Raw genomic sequence first — 22,519 nt, 5'->3', positions numbered from 1 at the left:
TTTCATTCACATTACCTACATGTCTATAGATTGTTAAATATATTGGGCTTTTGAATTCATTTGGAATTAATCCCATGTATGATGTGAAGTATGGCTTTATGTTATTTTTTTCCCAAGTGAAAAGGCAACCCTAAAATTATGCCTTGAATCATCTTTCTGCTCTGATATGAAACACAATCTTTATTATAATCCATATTTCCATAAATAATGGGATTTTTTTCTGTTCTGAGTCTTTTCCTATCCCTGAGTCTATCCTAATTAATCTATAATTAATCTATGAGTCTATCACGAGGCCTCTTTTAATTACGGTAGCTCATAGGCCTTGATTTGCTAACTAATAGAACAGGGACTCCATCATTGTTCTTGTTTACATATTTATTGGCTAGTTTTGAGCATTTTCTTGTGCAAAAGAGCCTTAGAAGCAATTTGTTAAACACCATAGAGAACCTCACTGAAATTTTGACTTAAAAATTATTGAATGTATGTATTAATTTGTGACAAATTGATTGTATTAATATTAACCAGAAACATGAGAAGTCTCTATTTGAGTGCTTTTTATCAACTCTACAGTGACTCCACAGCAAAATTTCAGTGATACTTATATTGATCTTACACACTTACTTAGAAGAAATTTATGTCTTTTCTTGTTATTGCTATTGTAAATAACAGCACTTCTTTTTCATTACATTTGACAAACAGTTACTGCTTGTGTATAACAAAGCTACTGTATGAGGACATTAATCTTATCCAAGGGCAAAAACCATTATTAGTTGTGGGGAAGGGGTGGGGAAGGAAGGCAGGTGGAGAGCTTGGAGATCCAGAGAGGACAAAACCAAGTTTAAGACGCTCTCTGGAGCTCTGAGAAGGAATTCAGCGGCCCTCAGCACCCTAGGCTTGGCTGAACAGAGTGAGCTGTTGGGGAGACAAAGAAATCCCAGAGCAGTTTAGGGGAAGTGTTCTGTTTGGAACTTTGGATCACACTGAAGAAACAGCCGCATGGTGTGTTTAAGCAGAGAGCGAGCCTGCTTACTCTAAGTACCGAGTTGTGTTCTATTGGTGAGAATGTTAATTGATGCAGCACTTATGGAAAACAGTATTCAGGTTCCTCAAAAAGTTAAAAATACAACTACTATATGATTCAGCAATTCCACTTCTGGGTATTTATCCAAAGAAAATATCACCAACTGGAAAAGACACACGCACCCCATGTTCACTGCAGCGCTATTTACAACTGCCAAGATATGGCTACTGTACTCGATGCCCAAGGGTGCCAAGTGTCCCTGAGGCTGAAGCGTGGCATGGAAGAGGCTGAGCAGTTTCTGCCTGTCTCAGTGGTGACTCCAGAAGTGCTGAGAGGCAACCAGTGAACGAGACACGGAGTGAGGACCCTAAACGGGCAGAGTCTATAGACTTGCAGGTCAAGACCATGGCGGGAACCACAGATCTCAGCAGCACATGCCACTCAAAGGCCAGGGGGTATCAGTTACATCCAGAGAGGATACAGTGGGGAAGGATGCCAGCAACCCAAGGCCACATCACATAAGACACACGAGTCCTTCGGGACTCAGATGACTGTGTGGAAGAGAGGTGTCACCATCGCCACCACGATGGATGGTAAGTAAGCGTCCCCTGCCTCATGATGTCATTCTGGGGATGGGGAAGAAGGAAAAAAATACTCCAACACAGGGTATGCACCTTCAAGTGACTATGTTTAAATTATGAATTCATTGAGTAATTTGGTGAAAGAAATCAAATTCTAAACTGGCAGATCCTCAGTTACCCTGAAGTGGCAAGATTAGACTTTTCACCCACAAAAGAAATTAAGGCTCACAAGTAGAATTCAATCACAGGGAAATAATGTTACATTTCCATACCTCTGAGTCATAGCATGCAACTTTTTAAAACCTTTAGATGCTAACATAATTTATGGGGTTACATGGATCCTATAGGACGTGTACCTTTTGCCCTTTTGATGTGTACCTCTACATGTGTACACATCGGGCTACATTCCACAGTCATGCGGACAAGGCTATCAGCTATAGATCTGAAGTGGGAAGAGTCGGTGTGTATTACAGAGCATCATTCCTACCTGGAAAGCAAGGATTCTGAAAACCAAACGTTCAAAATAGGCACTTCATTTAACACTTTGTTTGCAGGCAATCTATTATCTGAATATTTTTGAAAGAAAGAAAAAAAAATCACCAGCTCAGTCGGCATTTGTCCCTATGGCTATGCAATGATGGAAGAGGGAAATGAGAAAGATGGTCCCTCAGTACTTCCCGTGCAAATCATGCAGCTTTTCTTCATTTTTATCTAATAGACAAGGAATGATTAAAAGCTGACTTTAACGTTTCAGTTCCGGGTAGGATGCATTAATTGCACCCCACCCTGACTCTCTCATTGAATGCAGCTATAAAACCTGGACAAACATGCGCAGCAGCTATTTAAGGTCCCTGAAACGTAAGTAGTAGCAGGCAGATTGGAAACAAAGACAAGAATTCACTGCACCAGTGAACCCGTGTCAAGTGCACCACATTTCCCCCTCCGGTGTCCCCGGGACAGAACTCAGAGGCACCTGGGCATCAGCACAGACTTAGGAGCTCCAAGAGAAGCCCCTCGTTAAGGCCTGAGAAACCGGATGGGGGGTCCCGGCAGCCCCAACAATGGCAGTGAGTGGGCTGAAGATTTCCTTTCTGGAAGGCTTTAAACCTAGTATCTTAAGAAATTGTAAAATCACTCAAGTTGTGTATTTCATATTGGGTGCGTTTTGGTAATTCATGGTTTTTGAGGATTTGGTCCATTTCATCTAAGCTGCCTTAAGTACCTAGACTTGTTCTGTGGGGTCTGTGGTGACAGCCCCTTTTTGATTCCTGATATTGGTAATCTGTGTTTTCTCTTTTTTCCCTCATCAGCATTGCTAGAAGTTTATCAACTTTCTTGACCTTTTCAAAGACCAACTTTTATTCTCATGGTTTATCATATATTGATAAACATAGCAGGTTGGATGAATCTCAGACTTATTAACGCTGAGATAAAGAAACCAGTTTCAAAAGATTACAAGCTGTATGACTTAATATATCTGGCATTCCCAAAAGATACAAACTATATTGACAGAGAACAGACAGTGGTTGGTGGTGGTGAGGGGAGGGAGTGTGGCTACACAGGAACGGCACAAGGGAGGTTTTGGGGGTAACGTCTGCTGTATTCTGACTGCGGTGGTGGTTACACAAGCCTATCTGTGTGTTAAAATTCATAGCACTTTACAACGAAATTAGGTCAATTTTACTATATCTTCATTTAAAAATAAAATTTAAAGTAGCTCCTAAGTTCAAAGGAGAAGAAAGACTTTAAGAAGTTTCTCAACTTTAAAATTTAAAATTAAGTAACTGTCCAATTAATTAGGTTTTCAATGAAATATTTCTCTTCCTTGACAAACTTGAGGTCACCATAAAAATAAGTTTGATCATACCTATTTTCAACAAGATTTCAGGGAAACAACTCTCCTGTAACATGAGTGGAATAAATTACTATAAGCTCTTGGATGGATATTTATCGCAAGGAAATATAAAGTGTGTACATTTTTTGATCAAACAATCCCACTCCTAGGAACTTCTGGTACAGATGTACTTGCACAAGATGTAAGAATATTCGTATAGGCATGTTTACTGCAGCATAATTTATAATAAGAAAAGATTAGAAACAATGTTGATATCTATAAATAAGTAAATTACAGGGAGGCATATGATTAACCGTCAGAAAATCATTTGTAAAATGAGGCCAATCATCAATCAGTGATATTGGGAGAAAAAAGGTTTCTTAAAATTTCTTAAAAGTTAAGTTTCTTAAAAGTTTAATTTCTTAAAATTTCTTAAAGTTCCTTCAATTTTCTTAAAATTAAGGAAAAATAACAAGGTGAAAGAATAATATAGAGAGACTGGTCTCATTTTTGTTTATAAAAGGCCTTATATATGCTGGGGGAGCTTATATATACATAAAAACTCCCAGAAGGAGGTATAAAATATTGTTAACAGTAGTTATTCCTTTGGAGTCAGCATGGAGATATAAGGGAAAAGAGAAAGGAAATAGTTTTGGTTTTCATTTTAACTTTTCTAAACTGTCAGAAAAACCACAAACATGATGTTATTGAAAAACTCTTTTTAAAAATAATCGTAACAGAGTTCGGCCCACCATGTTTGTCTCCGCGATGCTCCAGGCCTGGGTGGCGGGCCTCACCGCCCAGTGGGGAAGACATAAGAAATTTGCATGACTGCTGTGCAAAAGGGAGCTGGAGGAGGCTTATCTGTGCACAGAGATACGCCTGAGAATAACCCAGATACCCCATTTGATTCCACACCAGAAAACTGTAAGAGGATAGAGGCAATTGTAAACAAACAAACAAACAACTATCCAGAAGGGCATAAAGCAGCAGCTATGCTTCCAGTGCTGGATTTAGCCCAGAGACAGAATGGATGGCTGCCCATCTCTGCCACGAACAAGGTTGCAGAAATTTCCCAAGTACCTCCAATGAGAGTCTATGAAGTAGCAACTTCTTATACAATGTATAATCGGAAGCCAGTGGGAACGTACCACATTCAAGTCCGCACTACCGCCCCTTGCATGCTCTGAAACTCTGACAGCATACTGGAAGCCATTCAGAAAAAGCTTGGGGTAAAGGTTGGGGAGACTACACCTGACAAATTCTTCACTCTTGCAGAAGTGGAATGTTTAGGGGCCTGTGTAAACACACTGGTGGTTCAAATAAATGACAACTACTATGAGGATCTGACACCAAAGGATATTGAAGAAATTATTGATGAACTCAAGGCTGGCAAAATCCCAAAACCTGGGCCAAGGAGAGAATGCTCCTCTTATGAGCCAGCTGGAAGTCTTACCTCTCTGACTGAACCACCTAAAGGACCTGCCTTTGGTGCACAAGCAGGCCTTTAATTTATATTCAACTGTAAATATGTCACTGGAGAAATAAAATATGAATCTTCTATCTGCAAAAAAAAAAAATACTAGTAACATATAATAATGTCTTTGTACAGAGTTTGTTAATCAGAACAGCTGATTAACAACAGAACAGCTGCCAACCCTGGGGATGCCCATAGTCAGAGGGATGTTAATAAAATCAGGGCAAAGGATCTGAAAGTTGGTGATCACAGGTGGGTGAGATGGAAATAGAGGAAACTCTTCCTCCCAGGAATCACACTCTCACTGCCCACTCAGAGACAGTCGGAACACAAAAGCACACCCACAGCCAAGGAGGACGCTGCCTGGGATTCTGCAAATCCTGTTGATAAATCCATGGATGAGTCTCAAGGGTTGGACCCAGTTTCTCTGGGTTAACAATCTATAAGCCCTAGCTTAGATTTTTTTCGAGTTTACGCTATGGTTAATATTTCCAGGACATATGCACAAGAACACAAGAAATTCTTGATACTAAGAGACACCATCCACAACGAAACTAGGTTTGTATCTGGAGAAGAATTGTATCATTTTTTATTCCCTAATGTCCTGAACAATCCAACAGAGGACTGGGTGACAGGTAAGACCCTTGCCAGTTCCTAGAATCAGTGAATCACCATGTCTGGTTTAGAAATTGAATTTTACACACTTTTTTCCAGATTCAGATTCTATTTGTCATTAGAATGAAACTGATCAGTAGCCATGTTTCTTTAAACCACTTTTACAAAACAGAATATTTTTGAGTTGGTTGTTCAGATTTACCAATTGTCGACACAAAGCTCTTAAGGAGAAAATTCTTCACAAATTAAAAATTTTCTCTTCTATTAAGTGTTGAAATGTATACATCATACTTCAGCGATAAAAGTTGTATTTCAAAAACGTGTGTGGCCTCAGGAAAATATTTCATGACATTTAAGAGTCAAGGTCAAAGAACCATTTACTATAAATAAGTTGACTGGAAAAGTATCTAAATATTTTAAAATATATAAACAAAAACATCAAAATTTTGTAGTTAAGGGATAAAAGCCAGGCATCCACTGTTTTTCTCCTCAGACGAGTTAGTTCATTCTCATTATCCCGCACGTCACTGTATGCAGAGCTTCCGGATACCTCTGCCCTCTGCTACATCTTCCTGGATGCTCACCCCGACTCTATTCCAGCCTCACCCCAAGAGCCTGACCTCTCTGAACTTGCCATGTGCACTGCTGTCCCTGTCTGCACCTCATACATCTTTCCTGTCCCCTCCCTGCAGCCCCCATGGTCCACAGCAGCCCTGGGTGTTAGCCTGCCCCAGAACAACCCAGCTGGCTGTCTTTCCTGCACTGGCTAGATAGGGTGTGCTCTTGAGAGATGGGACAAGGATGGGAAGGGACAGACAGAGAGAGGCATGAGGGAGGACAGAGAGAGAAAAAGGGAGAGGAACAGAGGGAAAAAGAAGAGAGTCAGGGAATAAATATGGTGGTTACTAGTTTGCCATCCACGTTCAGTTTCTCCTTCCCCCGCACCTAAAAATCTTGCCCAGAATAATTTCTTCATATTTAAAAAAGAAAAAAAAAACCCTTGAATGATGACAAGTGACATAATATGTGCTAACCTGATCTCTGATGAGAAACTGATTTATTGCCCACATTTGACAACCCTGGGAAAGTTGACATAAAGGGATAAATGGATTTCAGGGCAGGCAGTGACTTTCTGGGGCGCATTTCAGAAGCTCTCCTCCAAACCATAAATAAAAGCGAGTTGACTATAGTTTGGCATGGGAGGCCAGGGCAAAATGTCATGCCACCCAGGACTACCAGTCAGTGCCCTCCTCACAATGCCCCAAGTGGATGACCAGATTTCCATATTGTAGAGAGCTCACCAGGAGGAAAAAAAAAAAAAAGGCTGTTCAGAATACTAGCACTTGAAAATAATTACCCAGAAAAAATATACTAGAGTGCTTGAGAGGTGGAAAAGAATGATGCCATCTTCAGTAAAGTCACCAGCAAGATTTCAGTTTCAAAATACACCTGCTTCTCTCATCACCGCACCTGCCCCTGATGACCGTACCTCCCACCCTGCACCATTTACTAGCAACCCCCACAATCAAAAGGAACCAGGCACCAAGGCACCTGTTCAAACATGAAATATGAGGGTAAGATGGTGGGGCGTGGGGGAATACACAAGCAGCTATAGGAATAGTGACTGCAGGGAGGACCAAGGCCGGCAAATAAGAGAGAGGAAGCTACACAGCCTTTCACTGGGAGGCAGCAGCCCCACCCCCAGGGCTTCACCTCCGTCCATTTCTTCCCTGGGCAGGAGAAACTTTGTTTAAAAAATAAAAAAAAATAGAGTCTATCTTTGTACATTTCATAGCAAAAGGGAACTTACATTTCATTTGCTTGGAGATGGACTTGTTAGGTTCAAGCCAGTGCTGGGGAGAAAAAAAAGCAGAGATTGTGGGTCAAATGACAGGACCATAAGATGCATACTTAATAACTAAAGGGAATTTAATAAAGATACGCTTTTTCCTAAGCACAGCCTCGGTTCCCCACAGATATTCCCCAGGGTTCCACCCTCTGAAGATAAACAGGAACAATTGGGCAATAATAATACCACAGGCCAGGGTACAAATTACAGAGAATTAACACGTTCTGAGTTGTGTTTGAGTCACACAGTTGCTAGGAGAGAAGGACAAGGGAGACAGCATGCACTTAAGTGGGATGTTCTAATGGCTCTAGTCGGCTCCTAAGTGATTCTTTGAGCTCCATTGCTCTGGGCAAGCCACAGATGGCTGAAGACTTTGACATCTATGACCTCTAAGAGTCACAGTCCAGGTAGCATCTTTTCAGGTTAACAGGGGGCCAAGCCAGCATCAGCCCCGTCACACACAGGCAATTCTCCTTTCACAGTAGGAGGAAAAACTTGTTTTAAATATCTTATTTCAGAGGCCTGAGGCCACCAAGAAGAAAAATCAGCTCCAATGCAAAACAAAGAAGCCCAAAGATCTGAGTAGCTCAGAGTTATTAGAAGCAGACACAACGCTGGCCCCAGTGACCAGCTCTCTCCACATCGTGTGTGAAGGTCACTTCAACATGCTGCGATCAGGGCAGCCTCTGTTATCACTAACCACGATGGCCCTGAAGCTGCTTAAGGAATGTCAGGAAGCACCACTCTATACACTTGAAGTTTATAAAGATAAGAGGGGTGCGCTGGGTACCTAGCAAGATGCCAGGGAGCCCTCACCTTTGGGGCCCCCTCACACTGCTGGACACTGGAAAGAAGAGGATGAAACGTACCATCGGCTGAACACCTACACCTCACTCTGTCTCATCTGTGGCATCCAGGAAGCCTCAAAGTTCTGTATGACCCCTATTGTTTGATGCAAATACATAATCATAAAATTTAATAGGAGCCAGCACTGTTGAGAGCACTGAGTGCCAGGTGCTATTCCAAGACTTTCCATGAGCCATGACTACCACCCAATTTTTTTATACTTTTTTTTAAAAAAATTCTTATTGAAGTGCAGTTGATTTACAGTGTTAGTTTCAGGTGTACAGCAGAGTCATTCAGTTATACGTATACAACATTTTTTTTTCAGATTATACATATACATACATATATATTTTTTCAGATTCTTCTCCATTATAGCTTATTACAAGAAAATGAATATAGTTCCCTATGCTCTACAGTAGTTCCTTATTGTTTTTTTGTTTTATTTTATTTTATTTATTTATCTACTTTATATATATCTATCACTTCATTTACAGATGAGAAATCTGGGGCTCAGGATGTTAAAGAACTTGCCAAAGGTCACCCTGGGAAGAAAGGCTGAAGCCACTGGTCAGTGGGGTTCCAGAGCACAGGCCCTTAACCTCAGGCACGGGGCCTCCTGACCCATCAGTTCCCTCTAAAATGTATTATTCCCCTCGGTGAACACTCTCTATTTCCCCAGGAACTGGGAAATTGAGGGTCAAATCAGCAGTTTCCAATCTAGGTTTTCAGATCCCTGTAGTCTTTAAACAAGAATGAGGGGTCTTTTAGCTATTTAAAATAAATCTAACTCTTCTAAATGAAGAATCTGACAGAAAACCATGCATTTACCCCTGACCTGCTGCACAAGCAAACTAAAATAGCGGATTTCTTTGCTTCTGGACAAAATTATACCAACTTATGTTGGGAACCCTGGTTATCTCTTCTTTTCCATGATTTTTTTTAATGTGGTAAAATATATCTAATATAAAATTCACCCTCCTAATCATTTTTAAGTGTACAGTTCAGTGGTATTAAATACATTCACAGGGGTGTGCTGCCAGCACCACCGTCCATCTCCAGAACTCTTTTCCATCTTATAAAATTGAAACTCTATACCTACCAGACAAAAACTCCCATCCCCTCCTTCCTCCTGGCCACTGGAAACCACCGCCCTACTTTTGGCTGTCTCCTTTCAGTCAGAAGGTAAGCTTGGACTTTACACAGTTGTAATGAACAGGGAGAAAGGTACCGATTATACCACTTACTAGCTAGATAACCTTGTGCAAAATGTTTCATCTCTGTCTCAACCTCACAACTATAAAATGGGAATTCCTTTATAGGGCTGTTGTGGGGACTTTAAAAGTGAATGGAAAATTAAAAAACATATGACGCTTAAACCGTGCCTGGCATATGAAAAATACTCAGTGACGCTTGTTTACTGATGCTATTGCTCTTAGTAAGCAGAGTTTAATTGGTAGAACATCTCTTTCAATAGATGGGACTCAGGGAAGGGAATAATAAACAGAGCCTCTGGGGATTAAATTACTTCTCTAGAAATAGGATAGTTTAGAACTAAGGCGGAAAAAGAAATGGCAGCAGCCTAAGATCAATGCTATTGTTTCAAGGAGGCGGATCACACTCAGTTTGAAATATAAACATGTTTTCCAAATTCTCCTTCTTTGGCATTCTTTAAACTTCTTAGCCCTTCTCTACCTAACTTCAGCTTACCTCCCTACCTTCTCTCTGCCTCCAGGAATGGTAGGTAAGTTTCATTTTGTGTGCCCACACTGGCTAGTTGGTGGGTAATCTCCCAGGTCTGTAAGGAGACCTCCAAGACTAGGTAAAGGCTTGGTGACAATGAGTGCCACAGTGGATTGACTATGTCTGCCATGGAGTGGCAGGGAACGTTCAAGGCATGCCTGCAAGGTCTTGGCCATCTGTGCCCTAAATAAATTATTTACTCTAAATGAACTGGCCTTCCTACAAAATACTCCCTGCAGTTTCTCATCTGTTCCGACCTTCCTCTTCCTCTCAGCCTATTCACATCCTACGCTTGCCTCTGAGGCTCCCACTCCTCTGTCTACAGTGTAATCACTACATGCATTTCCAAGTTCTTCCCCAGTGAGACAGTCGTAGGGTCTAGAGCCCTAAGAAAAATAATCCAGCAGTAATCATGTTTCAAGGGATTATAGGAAATCATTTCTTCCAAGAGGATCAAGCTCAACTTATTAGTTTGTGTTGAAATTTAAAAACCTGATTGGCCTATCGCCCAGCAATCCCTTTAATCTCTGATTTGGCCATGGGAACAAAGAGGAATGTAACAAGGATTTTCACTGCAGGATCACATAAAATTACAAAAATATTAGCAATAACATTAGCGGCCATAATCAGGAACGTGGGTAAATAAAATGGGTAAATAATTTCTGGATGATTCTGCAGCAGTGTTTTATATGAGGTAGCTCTTTATGAGTATAACATGGTCAAATCCCTAAGGCACACTGTGGGCTAAAAAAAAAAGTGAACTGCAAAATGTACACCCATGGCCACACCTAGTTCCCAAATTGTGCACTGAAGTGTCCCAGGGAAATGCAGCCATACTAGACATCTATTAGACAATGTGCAAACTCTGAGCTCAAGGAGGTCCACAGTTCCAATATTAAAACATGCTCTATTCCTTTTTGTATTGACGTTTAGTCAGTTTACAATGTTGTGTTAATTTCTGGTGTACAGCATGATGATTCAGTGTGTGTGTGTGTATATATATATATATATATATATATATATATATATATATATATATATATATATTCCTTTTCATATTCTTTTTCATTATAGGCTATTACAAGGTATTGAATATAGTTCCCTGTGCTAAACAGTAGGGACTTGCTGTTTATCTATTTTATATATAGTGGTTAGTATCTGCAAATCCCAAACTCCCAATTTATCCCTCCACCTCTCCTTAGTTTGTTTTCTGTCTGTGAGTCTGTTTCTATTTTGTAAATAAGCTCATTTGTATTATCTTTTTTAGATTCCACATACAAGTGATATCATATGATATTTGTCTTTTTCTTTCTGACTTACTTCACTTAGTACAATAATCTCCAGGTCCATCCATTTTGCTGCAAATGGCATTATTTCAATCTCTTTTTTTTTTTTTTTTTTTTACAGTTGAACAGTATTCCATTGTATATACACAACAATTTCTTTATCCAGTTATCTGTCGATGGACATTTAGGTTGTTTCCATGTCTTCCCTATTGTAAACAGTGCTGCTATGAACATTAGGGTGCATGTATCTTTTCAAATTAGAGTTTCCTCTGGGTACATGCCCAGGAGTGGGATTGCTGGATCAATGCTCTATTTCGTTTGATGTCATACTTTTTGCAAAGCTGGGTTTCTAGTGGCTACTGTGATAAAAACAAGTGTCATGCAAAAATAGGTGTGGAGCAGACAATAAGTGTGGCAGTGTCTGATCTGATCCTAGGATTCGAGAGCCATGGAGCCAAAAGGCACATGCTGCATGTTAGCAAACGATTGTGCCTAAGAATGAACTGAAAAGTCTATTTCCATGTGTGTAATGTTTTAAATGGCTACTAAGGCCATAATGGCTGTGCTAGGACATAAATACTTATTAAGCTGTTTGGATCTAACTCTTGATGGTAGATGGAACTGTCTAGATGTTAGATGTCTAGACGGAGCTGTTAGCTATTCTTTTGATCTAGGGCACCACGAAATAATTACTAAGACACTGAAAGAGCCATAAACCAAGAAAGTCTGAGAACCTCTGAACTATGATATCATACAATTAACGTGTTTTCTTCTTTAAAGGAAAAGTACAAAACACTATCATATATTTTCAAAGCATATATAACAAGCAACTAAATTTTAAACATCTGAAAAGATACTAAACTGATCCAGTGAAGTGGGTAATGGGGAGAGAATAGGAATTTAGGGGTGTTGGTCAGGGAAAACCATGACTTTCATTTTTTATGTGATGTTTTAACTCAAATTTGTCCACGTATTTGTGCATTACATGAGTATTTTAAAAATCAACTTAAAAGAAAAAGCTAAGCTTTACTTAGGAGATAAGAGTGGATTTCATGTAATTTAGACTCAAGAGGAAGAATTTCAGACATAACAGGCAGATCGCAAATCCAGCCAAGCACCCGGGGCTGGCAGTGCAGTCTAGCTCAGGAGCTCACAGGCCTAGGTTCAACATCAGCTCTGCCACTTCTGGGTGAGTGGTGTGACTTCTATCAGGTTCTTCTGTTTCTTCACTTGCAGCATCATCGTGAAGTTTAAATGGGCTAATTCACTAAGAAACTCTTAGAACAGAGCTTGGGTCATAGTGAATGTTCAATGAACACCAGCTATTCCCATCTCCCTCCCATTCACTGAGAAAGGCTCCCAAGTTGGTCCAGGGGCCCTCTTGGTGCACCCACTTTTGTCTTTCTCTTCCCCTCTCCCTCCCCACCCCACCTGCCTGACAGGTAACTCTTTCCCCTTTCTTAATTTTCCCTTTGAAGTCGAGTCTGCACTACACCAACAACTCCTGCTCTGACTATGTGTACAGATGGATCACACGCCCGTGAGAAGATAACAGCCATGATAGAGTGTGCTTGGTCATTAGACATAAGGCTTAGGACATTATCACATTGCTATTTTCCTTTCAATTGCTGCTTGGAATATATGCTATCTTTTTAAGTCTGTTTTCTTACTGAAAGCTGATACTCCCTGAGAGAGGTGGAAAGGAAAGCCTGCCCACCAAATACATCAATTTGTGGCTGAAACCTTCATTTCCTCAACTCTCATTTAGAGTAAAACTTCCAAAGACTAAGGAAGCTCATACTCAATCATTGACTCTACCTACTGAGCTTAGGGAATCCAAGGATCCAGAGGATGCATCCCTTAGCATGATTTGAAGGCATCTGGAAGGTGTCTGAAGGCTTAGCCCAGGACCCTTTTCCCTTTGGTTATACAACAGTCTTTTATTTTTTGGAAGGTTGCCCTCAGATTACCTGAATCCACTGCAGGGTCAAGAATGAACATCCCCACTCCCCTCACCCACAGCAGGGCAGCCCCTAACTAATAACTGACAGATGTGGGAGGATAAATACCTCTGCTCCCTTGCCCCTTGGCCAGGACAATTCTAAGGCATGGCCTACACTCTTCCAGAGCTCCTCTGTGAGACTGAGCACAGCTACCCTCTACATGGCTTTGACCAACATCACAACTTTGAACAACACTGTACTCCCCCCTTCTCTTTCTTGTCCCAATCCCCCACTCTCCTACAAGGCTTCTCCTGGGAACATTTTCTAATAAAACTGAAGTTTTATCTTAAGATCTGCTTTCTAGGGACTGAACCTAAGACAGCCTCCCTAACTCTCCACCAAAAACTGCCCTCCATGGTATTTAAAATTCTTCTATTCAGGGTTTATTACTTTTGCCTTAGGCGTGAGCCCTGGTAACTGGCAAGTCCCCTGTGAGGGGACCCCAATTTAACAGTATTGACAATCTAGCCTGACCACATCTCAAGCCATTTCTTAGAACAAACTTATTTTGATTGACAGCAGCTTAAAGGAAAAGAGGAAGAGTAGAAGGTAGCTACACCAAAGAGGTGAAAAGCAGACAGATGTTTAAACTCTCTAGGCCCTGATTTCCTTACCTGTGATCTTATGGTTGTGCAGGAAGCAGATTCAAGAAACCCTAAGATTCCTTTAGCTCTCATGTTCCACATACTATAAACTGAAGGATAAGAACATTGCCAGAAAATGTTTCTTTCTTAAATTTTTTTTTGGTTGCATTTAGCCCTAAGAGGTTATTTTTCTCTATGCCATCATAGAAATGGTGTATTTCTTTTGTACTTTCTAATTCTGGCTTGTTTGGGGGAAAAAGAAGGTGAGTATGAAGTGGTGATTTATGACCAACTAGACTGATCTTTAATTTGGTAGCTGCTGAGATTAAAAAAAAAAAAAAAAAGCTCCCCAAAGTAAACAATATAACATTTAGTTATCTTCAAATGTTGAGCTTCTGTTGAAATTGATTCAGCCTATGATTACAGAATAAATCAAGCACTTCTCTGTTATCTTTCTCAAAACCCTCAGTGCCCTACACCAAAGTATCTGTAGCCCAGAGAAACGTATTAAATAGCCAATGGGGCTTCAAACAAGAGTGAATGCACTTTCCCAGCAGGAGATTATTTTTCTCTTCAATAGTAACCAGATCCAAAATCTGACCAATTTCCATCATAGTCCGGAAAAGATGGCCTGATTCTCACATCTCACCTGGATAAAGCCCCAGAGTAACTCAGTTCCTGCAGTAGCTAGCCAATTAATGCCATTTCTAGGCCCTTTGGTCTCTGCTGGGGGGAAAAAATGCCATTGGAATGAATGCAGCCTTCACAGTGATCCGGATGACAAAGATAGAGGTAGGTCCTTGTTATTTCGCCAGCAGTAACAATGGTTTCCACTCCACTTTCAATAAAAATCTATGCCACAACAGCAACAAAAATATCTGTAGATCAGGTCTACCCAAAAGTCACTGTCCATTTGTAAGTCAGTCTATGCAAAAAACAAAACAACAAAAAAACCTCCCTTGCTTCGGTACAGTGTTTTTTATTCCTTCAGCCATAACTGCTTTTGCCTTCTAGGTTCTTAGGGATGAGCAAAATAAAGGTAACTGCCAGGAGAAGAAACACTGTAGGAAGCAGGAAGTCTAAGAAAGCATAAGCATCATTTTCAAAATAAAGAACCAGATAGTAAATATTTTAAGCTTTGGGTCCATATGGTCTCTGTCATGACTACTCATCTCTGCCGCTGGAACTTAAAAGCAGCCACAGACAACACTTAAGTGAATAGAAGTAGCTGTGTTCCAACGAAATTTTACTTACAAAACCAGATGGGGGCCATCCTGACTGTTGTGTGCCAACCCCTACTCTCCATCCAAGAAATCATAGATATACATTTAAAGGAAAAAAACAGCAATAATCTGAAAATGCAATAGAGTTTGTAAAAAGCGACTGCTGAGCATTTTAAAGTACACTAAAATACCAAAATGCAATCATAAGGGAGAAGATGGGATTCCTTCATGCTTGTTACAATGGAATTAATTTACTGTCATGTCATATAAATCTAATGACACTGTCACCAAACTTTTCTACAGTCAAAGTTCTCTGAGTTGCCAGACCCATGGACTTTTTCAAATTCTTTAAAGCACTCAATAGTGAAAAGATCAGTCATTTACGTAGACAATACAAAGTAAAGCCTTTCAACAACAACCCTATGGCACAGGCACTCTTAGTGTCCCCATTTTACAGATGAAATTGATGCATAGGTTAAAGCCAAAGTCATACAAACAGTAAGTGGCTGGGACAGGATTTGACCCAGTCCTCCTGGTGTCAAAGCTCTTAGCACCTGAGTAATAATATCCTCTGATTTTCCCTATTCTTTTTAATTGTTAAACAGTTTTTTTAATTGATTCCCTCTTCTTGATATTTGAAACTTCAGCTCATTTTTTATTAATTCTATAACTACCAATGCTTCCAGAATGTCTCTCTCTCTCTCCTCACTCTATTCTTTCTGCTCTGTATGTTCCTCCATTACAGGTTCTCCTTCTGGACCATCCTTTAAAATATGGATGCTGTTTAGGGTTCAGATTCTCCTCTCATTCTGTACTCTCTCCCTCATACTGAAGACCTCATGGACCCCAAAAATCTCCATCTGTGACCTGAAACTTCCTTATTAAGCTTCAGGTCCATATTTTCAACTATCCACTAAATATCTCCATCTCAACATCTCACAGGCTTCCCAACTCAACACGTCCAAAACTTACCAGCTCACCTCAGAACCCACTCTCTTTGTACAGAGTATTTCGTAAATGGTTCCACATGCACTGGGAACCCAAGTAAGAAGTCCAAACTCCCTGCTGGAGAGGCCATGTGGAGAGGCCCGGAAAACACACACAAGCGCCACCTTCCAGCCATTCCCATCAAAGCACCAGGCACATGAATGAAGACGTCTTAGACACCTTCAGACCAGACTAGCCACCGGCTGAGTGAGTCCATTAAATTCCATACAAAGCAGAACAGTCACCCAACTGAACCCTCCTGTAATTCCTGACCCATAAAATCCTGGAATACAATAAAATTGTGTTGTTTTAAGCCACTAAATTTTTGGAAGACTTGCCGCACAGCAATGGATAACTAGAACTCTTCCTCCTGGTGATGGACCGAACGTGCCCCTCCCCCACTGCAATTCACACATTGACACTCTAACCCCAAGGTGACCATATTGGAGGTAAGGCCTTTGGGAGGTAATAAGGTTAAAAAGAAGTCATGAGAGTAGGACCTGCATGATGGGATTAGGGTCCTTATAAGATGACAAAGAGAGACCAGAGCTCTCTTGAGCTCCTCCACCCCTGCCCCACCACGTGAGGACACAGGGAGCAGGCAGATAGATGTCTGCAAGCCAGAAAGACAGTTCTCAATTTTTTTAAGTTGATGATCTCTGAAGTCTGAATGCATTCTAAGAATCCTGGATTTTTTTTACTCCCTCCCCCATGTTTACTGTTTTTGACATCTTTCACAGTATTGCTCTGTGTATCCCTGAATTTGTGTGGATATAGGTAATTTTATACTACTTTTGTCTTTTAACCTTCCTACTAGCTTTAAAGGCACTTGATCTACTACCTTCACTGTATGAGACTTTTTTCTTTACTGATGAGACTTTTTTCCTTTCATAGTTTTCATATTTCCAGTTGTGGTCTTTTCTGCTTGGAGAAGGCCCTGTAACATTTCTTGTAAAGGTTTAGTGTTGAACTCTCTTACTTTTGCCTGTCTGTAAAACCCTTTCTCTCCTTCAAATCTGAATGATACTCTTGCTGGATAGAGTATTCTTGGTTGTAAGTTTTTTTTTTCTTTCAGTACTTTGACTATATCAAGCCACACTCCCTTCAGGCCTGAAAAATTTCTGCTGAAAAGTCAGCTCATAGTCTTACGGGAGTTCCGTTGCACATAACCAGTTGCCTTTCTTTTGCTACTTTTAAGATTCTCTCTTTATTATTAAAATGGTCAAAGTTAAAGAAAACGTGTTTTGGTGTGGACTTCTTTGGGTTTCTTTTGTGAGTCCTGGTCCTGGATGTCTGTTTCCTTTCCCAGGTTAGGGAAATTTTCAGCTATTTTTTTCTTCAAATAAGTTATCTGACCCCTCCCCACCTCTCTTATCCTTCTGGGACCCCTAAAATGCAAATATTAACGTGCTTGATGCTGTCCCAGAGGTCTCAAACTATCCTCATTTTTTAAAATTCCTTTTTTCTGTCCAGTTGGGTGATTTACACTTCTCTGTCTTCCAGTACTGACCTGTTCCTCTGTATCATCTAACCTACTGTTGATTCTTCAGATTTTCTAACTCTTTGTTAAATTTCTCAGTGTGTTTATCTATTTTTCTCTCAAGTTTGTTGAGCATCTTTATGATCACTACCTTGAACTCTTGTCAGGTAGATTGCTTCCCTCCACTCTGCTTAGTTCTTCTCAGGTTTTGTCTTGTTCCTTCATTTGGAACATATTCTGTCTCCTCATTTTGCCTAAGATTGGTTACATTTCTCAATCAAGTGGGCTGCATGGGCCTTTCTGTCACCGCAGGGCTGACGACTGTGGGCCTGCTCATAGGTGAGGCTGGCACCCAGCACAGTTGGCTGCCAGGCCCTGCTTCTTGCAGTGGCCGCTGGCCCCCGGGTAGATGGGGCCAGGCTTTGGCACAGCTGACTGTTAGCAGCCTGTGGGGTCCTGTGGCTACTGTTAGCCTGCTGGTGGGCAGGGCTGAGTCCTGGGGCAGCTGGCTGCAGGGCTGGAGAGTCCCAGAGCTAGTGCTGGTCCTCTGGTGGGCAGGTAAGCCCTCAGGGCTAACAGGCTAGAGGGAGGACTCCAGAATGGTACTTGGCTGTACCAGTGTCTTTGTGAAAGAACGAGGGCCCAGAAATGGCTGCTGCCAGTGTCTATGCCCCTAGCAGGAGTCCCCGTTGCCTCCTGCCTCTCCAGGAGGCTCTCCAAGATCAGCAAGTGGGTCTGACCCAGGCCCCTCTCAGATGACTGCTTCTGCACTGGGACTTGGAGTGTGTGAGATTTTGTGTGCATCTTTTAAGAACAGAGTCTGTTTCCTATAGCCTTCTAGCTCTCCCACATACAAGCCCTGCTGGCCTTCAAACACAGATGTTCCGGGGGCTCATCTTCCTGATGCGGGACCCCCAGGCTAGGGAGTCCCAACGTGGGGCTCACTTCTTGGGGAGAACCTGTGCAACTGTTACTATCCTCTTGCTTGTGGACCTCCTCCCCAGCATGTGACCTCACTGAGCCTCCACCCCTTCTACCGTCACATTGTGGTTCTGTCATTGTATCTTTAGTTGTAGATCTTTTGTCCTAGTCTTCAGGTTGTTCTCATAGATAGCTTCTCTATAAAAATTGTGGTGTGCCCATGGAAGGTGGTGAGCTCAGGGTCTTCCTACTCTGCCATCATCCCACAAGTTCTTCCTTATGTCCACCTTTTGGTTCACACAAGATGACCAGTTCATCAGTTTGCTCCTCCCTCCACTAAAATTATGATATCCCAGTTAGCTAAGTGATTTCCAGATTCCAGGAAATCTTTATCAGGCATCCCATCCTGTCCCAGGAGAGGACATCAGGTGTAGATCGTCAATTGTAACAATAATTTTAGTTAAATACCAAGTTCTGCTGTCTTCTAAAAGAATCTGACAATTTCCCCTCATCTGTCAGTGTTAATACTTTGGACCACAGCTGAATCACTAGACAATACACCCAGTTTTCAAGCTATTATGATAATGCTGTATTCCTTGTAACTTGAGCACTGAAAGTCTTTTCCTGCAAAGCCAAGTAACCTGTCCATACCCCTCTCAAAACAAACACCCAAGTAGTCTTTAATACCTCTGAGACTTAAAAATTAAAAAGGACTCATTAAGAGACATATTCATGACCAGCAACTTGAGGCAGCAATACAACCCTTCCCTTCAGTGCAGGGTTGCCCTAGATCTTAGGTACCATTCTCATTTCTAGTTCTGAGCATCTGTGAAGCAATTGTCCCCAGGAGCAGGAAGCAGCCTTTCAATGGCAGGAGCAGCTGGTGGGACATAATGCAGTCTAGCTTCCTGGCAGCATCCCCAGAGTGAAACTTCAAATCACTGGGCCTGTTTTTATTCCATTCCATGTCCTCCCTAAAGATGCCTCTAGAAAAAGCAAAATTGCTCTAACATAGGCAAGGTCTTTCCCCATTATGAACAAAACTCACTGATAGGCTCACTAGTTCTTTCCAGCTGCCAACATAAAAACCTCAGGGCTGTAATTATATTTGGAGGGAGGAGGCATCAAAGTTCAGCATGTCCTTGCATCCATGATTTCCCAGGTCATCCTATCAGAAAGAATGTCAGGTAGCCACATGACACACAATGCCCTGAAACAAGGGTGCGTATGGAGATCGCCCCAGGGGCGTGGATTTCCAAAGTAAATCTGTTGTCTTTGGGTAAGAGCCAGGATAGCCCCTAAGTTAGAAAAGTCAAGGACACTGGTGTAAGTGGGTTAAACAGATGATTAGAGATAGGGAAGTTAAAATCAAAAGCACTGGGGCCAATCTCCCTGAAGACTATAAGCTAACCGCCTACAACCAAGTCCTGGTTTAATTCCTCCTCTGGCTGCACTGGGGGTGGGGCACTTCAGTTCTAAGGCATTAGGGGTGACTTCCCCATCTGACTTTGGGGGAAGGGTGGAAGAATAAGAAGGGAAACCAGGACAATGGACATCTCAAACCACAGCCATAGAAACGAGAATGATGAAACCCAGCCAATTATTTCAAAACTTCATCTTTCCAAAGAGAAGTCACCCCAACACCTGAGCAGAAGTGGTAGAAAGAATATACTACATTAAACAAAGAAACCTGGTTAAGCCCAAGGAATACCTTTTTCTTGTGGAATTATTTCTCCTGACTTCTAAATTTGTAGTCCCAGCTTTATCAGTAAAACAGAATACTATTTTTATTACTACAGGAGAATACTACCCACCTTTTCCCTAGTCTGAGGCAATTAAGATTCCGGGGAGGCTATAGCTCAGTGGTAGAGTGCATGCCTAGCATGCACAAGGTCCTGAGTTCAATCCCCAGTACCTCCATTAAATAAGTAAATAAATAAAACCTAAATACCTACCCTGCAAAAGATTTTTAAAAAGAGATTTTATGGGTTCTTCAGAAGACAAATGTGGTGAAATTCAAGGGGATTTTTACTGACCATAATTCAATCTGTCAAAGTTTTTAAATAATGGAAATTCTGGGACTTTGCAATTAAAATAGCAATAGATACTCATCATTTGTGGAATCAGTCCTCACCACTCTCGGAGCATATGGGGCATGAGACATCCTGTCAAACATATGGTATTCCAAATGTAACAGTGCTAAATGTTTAATATTCCACAGTAGTGTACCATAAACCAAGTTGTGAAGAACTCTAGGCAAACCACCGACTCCCACAGGAGAGGTGAGCTCCACTTCAGCTTTTCTAACCAACCTGACTTTCTCTGTTGATTAGCTTTCCATTCAAATAATTGTTTTATTTTCCATTGAGAAAAAATATACGAGCTGGTAAAAATAATGTTGGTCGATTACTTGCTGCTTAAAGCTCTCATATCATGCTGTTGAGACTTTGAGCCCATTTTTTAAATTATCCAAGGCCCAATTTCCACCCACTCTCCCCAAAGATCATAATAACAGCCATCCTGCCTTTAAAAGAAATTATTAACATTTCTAGGTTTTAGACTTGTTAACCATGGCTGTACTTCCTCATGCAATTGCCTTACCTAGACTTAGCCAATGCATAGTAACTAATAATAACAATTACTAATAAAAAGAACACATACTATGTACTCAGTATGTACTGTCGGCTAAGCATTTACATACCATATCTCTCATTCCCCTATCAACCTCACATGTAGGTATTGTTATCTGTTTTAACAGTCAGGACAAAGACTCACAGAAGTTCAACGACTTGGTCATCAGCGCTCAGGTTACTAACCAGCAGAGATGGAATTTACTTCACATGTTTCTGAGGACAAAGGCCAAGCATTTTTCTGAGATCAAAGTCCATGCGGCTTCGTGCAGCAACTACTCTGCAACCCATGTGGAAGCTACACTCACATTGTATCCTCAGAATAAAAGGCTGTAACAGCTGTATGATGCGGGGGGAAAGAGAACTATTCAGACAGCCTGCTAAGCAATTTAGTGGGGACATCAGAGAAGAGAGTTCTGTTTTGAAGTGGCCCCTATTTTTTCCCACTGTCTACACCCGAGTCTGAACACTAAAAATCAAACTAAACCAAGTCAAAATATAAAGAACAATGAAGCACATCAACCCAGAGACTTATCTTTCCTTCTTAAGAGGATTTTATTATAAGCTCTTCAAATTTTAAGTCCCTTCTTTAGAGGACTTATAATATATGCATTGCATATATTAAGTCTCTCCTCTTTCCTTCTCTCCTCTCCCTGCCTTCAGTTGTTTGTTTGTTTGTTTTTTCCTTTCTATTTTATCTCAGAAGGAAGATGTGTTTCCCACTGCTGGTGTGTTCCTACATCTTTTCATTTGTGGCTCCTGGTCAGCGCTGGGATAAGGTTTTTGGTTAGGTGGTTGTGGGTGGTGAAGTGGCATTTCTTTCTTGAGCTGCTGTTGCTATGCTATCCTCATAAAGTTGGGTGAACTGAACCAGCAGCAGAATCTCAATCGTCCTCAGATTCAGTCTGTGGCCTAACTTTGTCTTTAATAGTGGGTTTTTTTTTTTTCATTTATAACTGAAGTATAGTTGATTTACGATGTTGTGTTAGTTTGTGGTGTACAGCATAGTGATTCAGTCATATACAGAGAGAGACACTGTATATTCTTTTTCATTATTGGTTGCTGCAAGATATTGAATATGGTTCCCTGTGCTGTACCGTAGGACCTTGTTGTTTATTTAGTTTATATATAGTGGTTTGTATCTGCTAATCCCAAACTTCTAATTTATCCCTCCCTCCTCCATTTCTCCTTGTAACCATAAGTTTGTTCTCTACGTCTGTGAGAGACTTTGTATTTTAACTGAAAAAAATAATTTTAGACATACAGAACACTTGCAAAAATAGCCACCATCTTCCCTAGTGTTGGCACCTTATATAACCATAGTGCAATTATGGAAATTAAGAAAATACTAAACACAATACTATTAAAAACCACAGACCTAATCTAGCAGTTTTCCCACTTCTTTTCTCTGTTCCAGAATCCAATCCAGGATTCCGTATTGC

At 41.0% G+C, this 22,519-nt stretch overlaps 1 protein-coding gene and 1 pseudogene across 4 annotated transcripts in view; one reads left to right on the top strand and one right to left on the bottom strand.

Annotated features, from left to right (window-relative positions):
* Positions 1-22,519, bottom strand: part of FRMD3 (FERM domain containing 3) — a 296,579-nt gene that overhangs the window by 107,815 nt on the left and 166,245 nt on the right. For all 4 annotated transcript variants that reach the window (XM_074363128.1, XM_074363129.1, XM_010967414.3 and 1 more), the window contains one exon: positions 7,339-7,381. In XM_074363128.1, coding sequence (XP_074219229.1) covers positions 7,339-7,345 — 7 coding nt within the window. In that variant the 5' untranslated portion in view covers positions 7,346-7,381. The remainder of the gene's footprint in view (positions 1-7,338; positions 7,382-22,519) is intronic.
* On the top strand, positions 4,190-4,962 carry LOC105078775 (NADH dehydrogenase [ubiquinone] flavoprotein 2, mitochondrial-like; annotated as a pseudogene).

The sequence above is a fragment of the Camelus bactrianus genome, chromosome 4, assembly GCF_048773025.1.
Source record: "Camelus bactrianus isolate YW-2024 breed Bactrian camel chromosome 4, ASM4877302v1, whole genome shotgun sequence".
Lineage (NCBI taxonomy): Eukaryota > Metazoa > Chordata > Mammalia > Artiodactyla > Camelidae > Camelus > Camelus bactrianus.
Note: the sequence above shows the minus strand (reverse complement) of the source record. Positions and strands in the feature narration are given on the sequence as shown.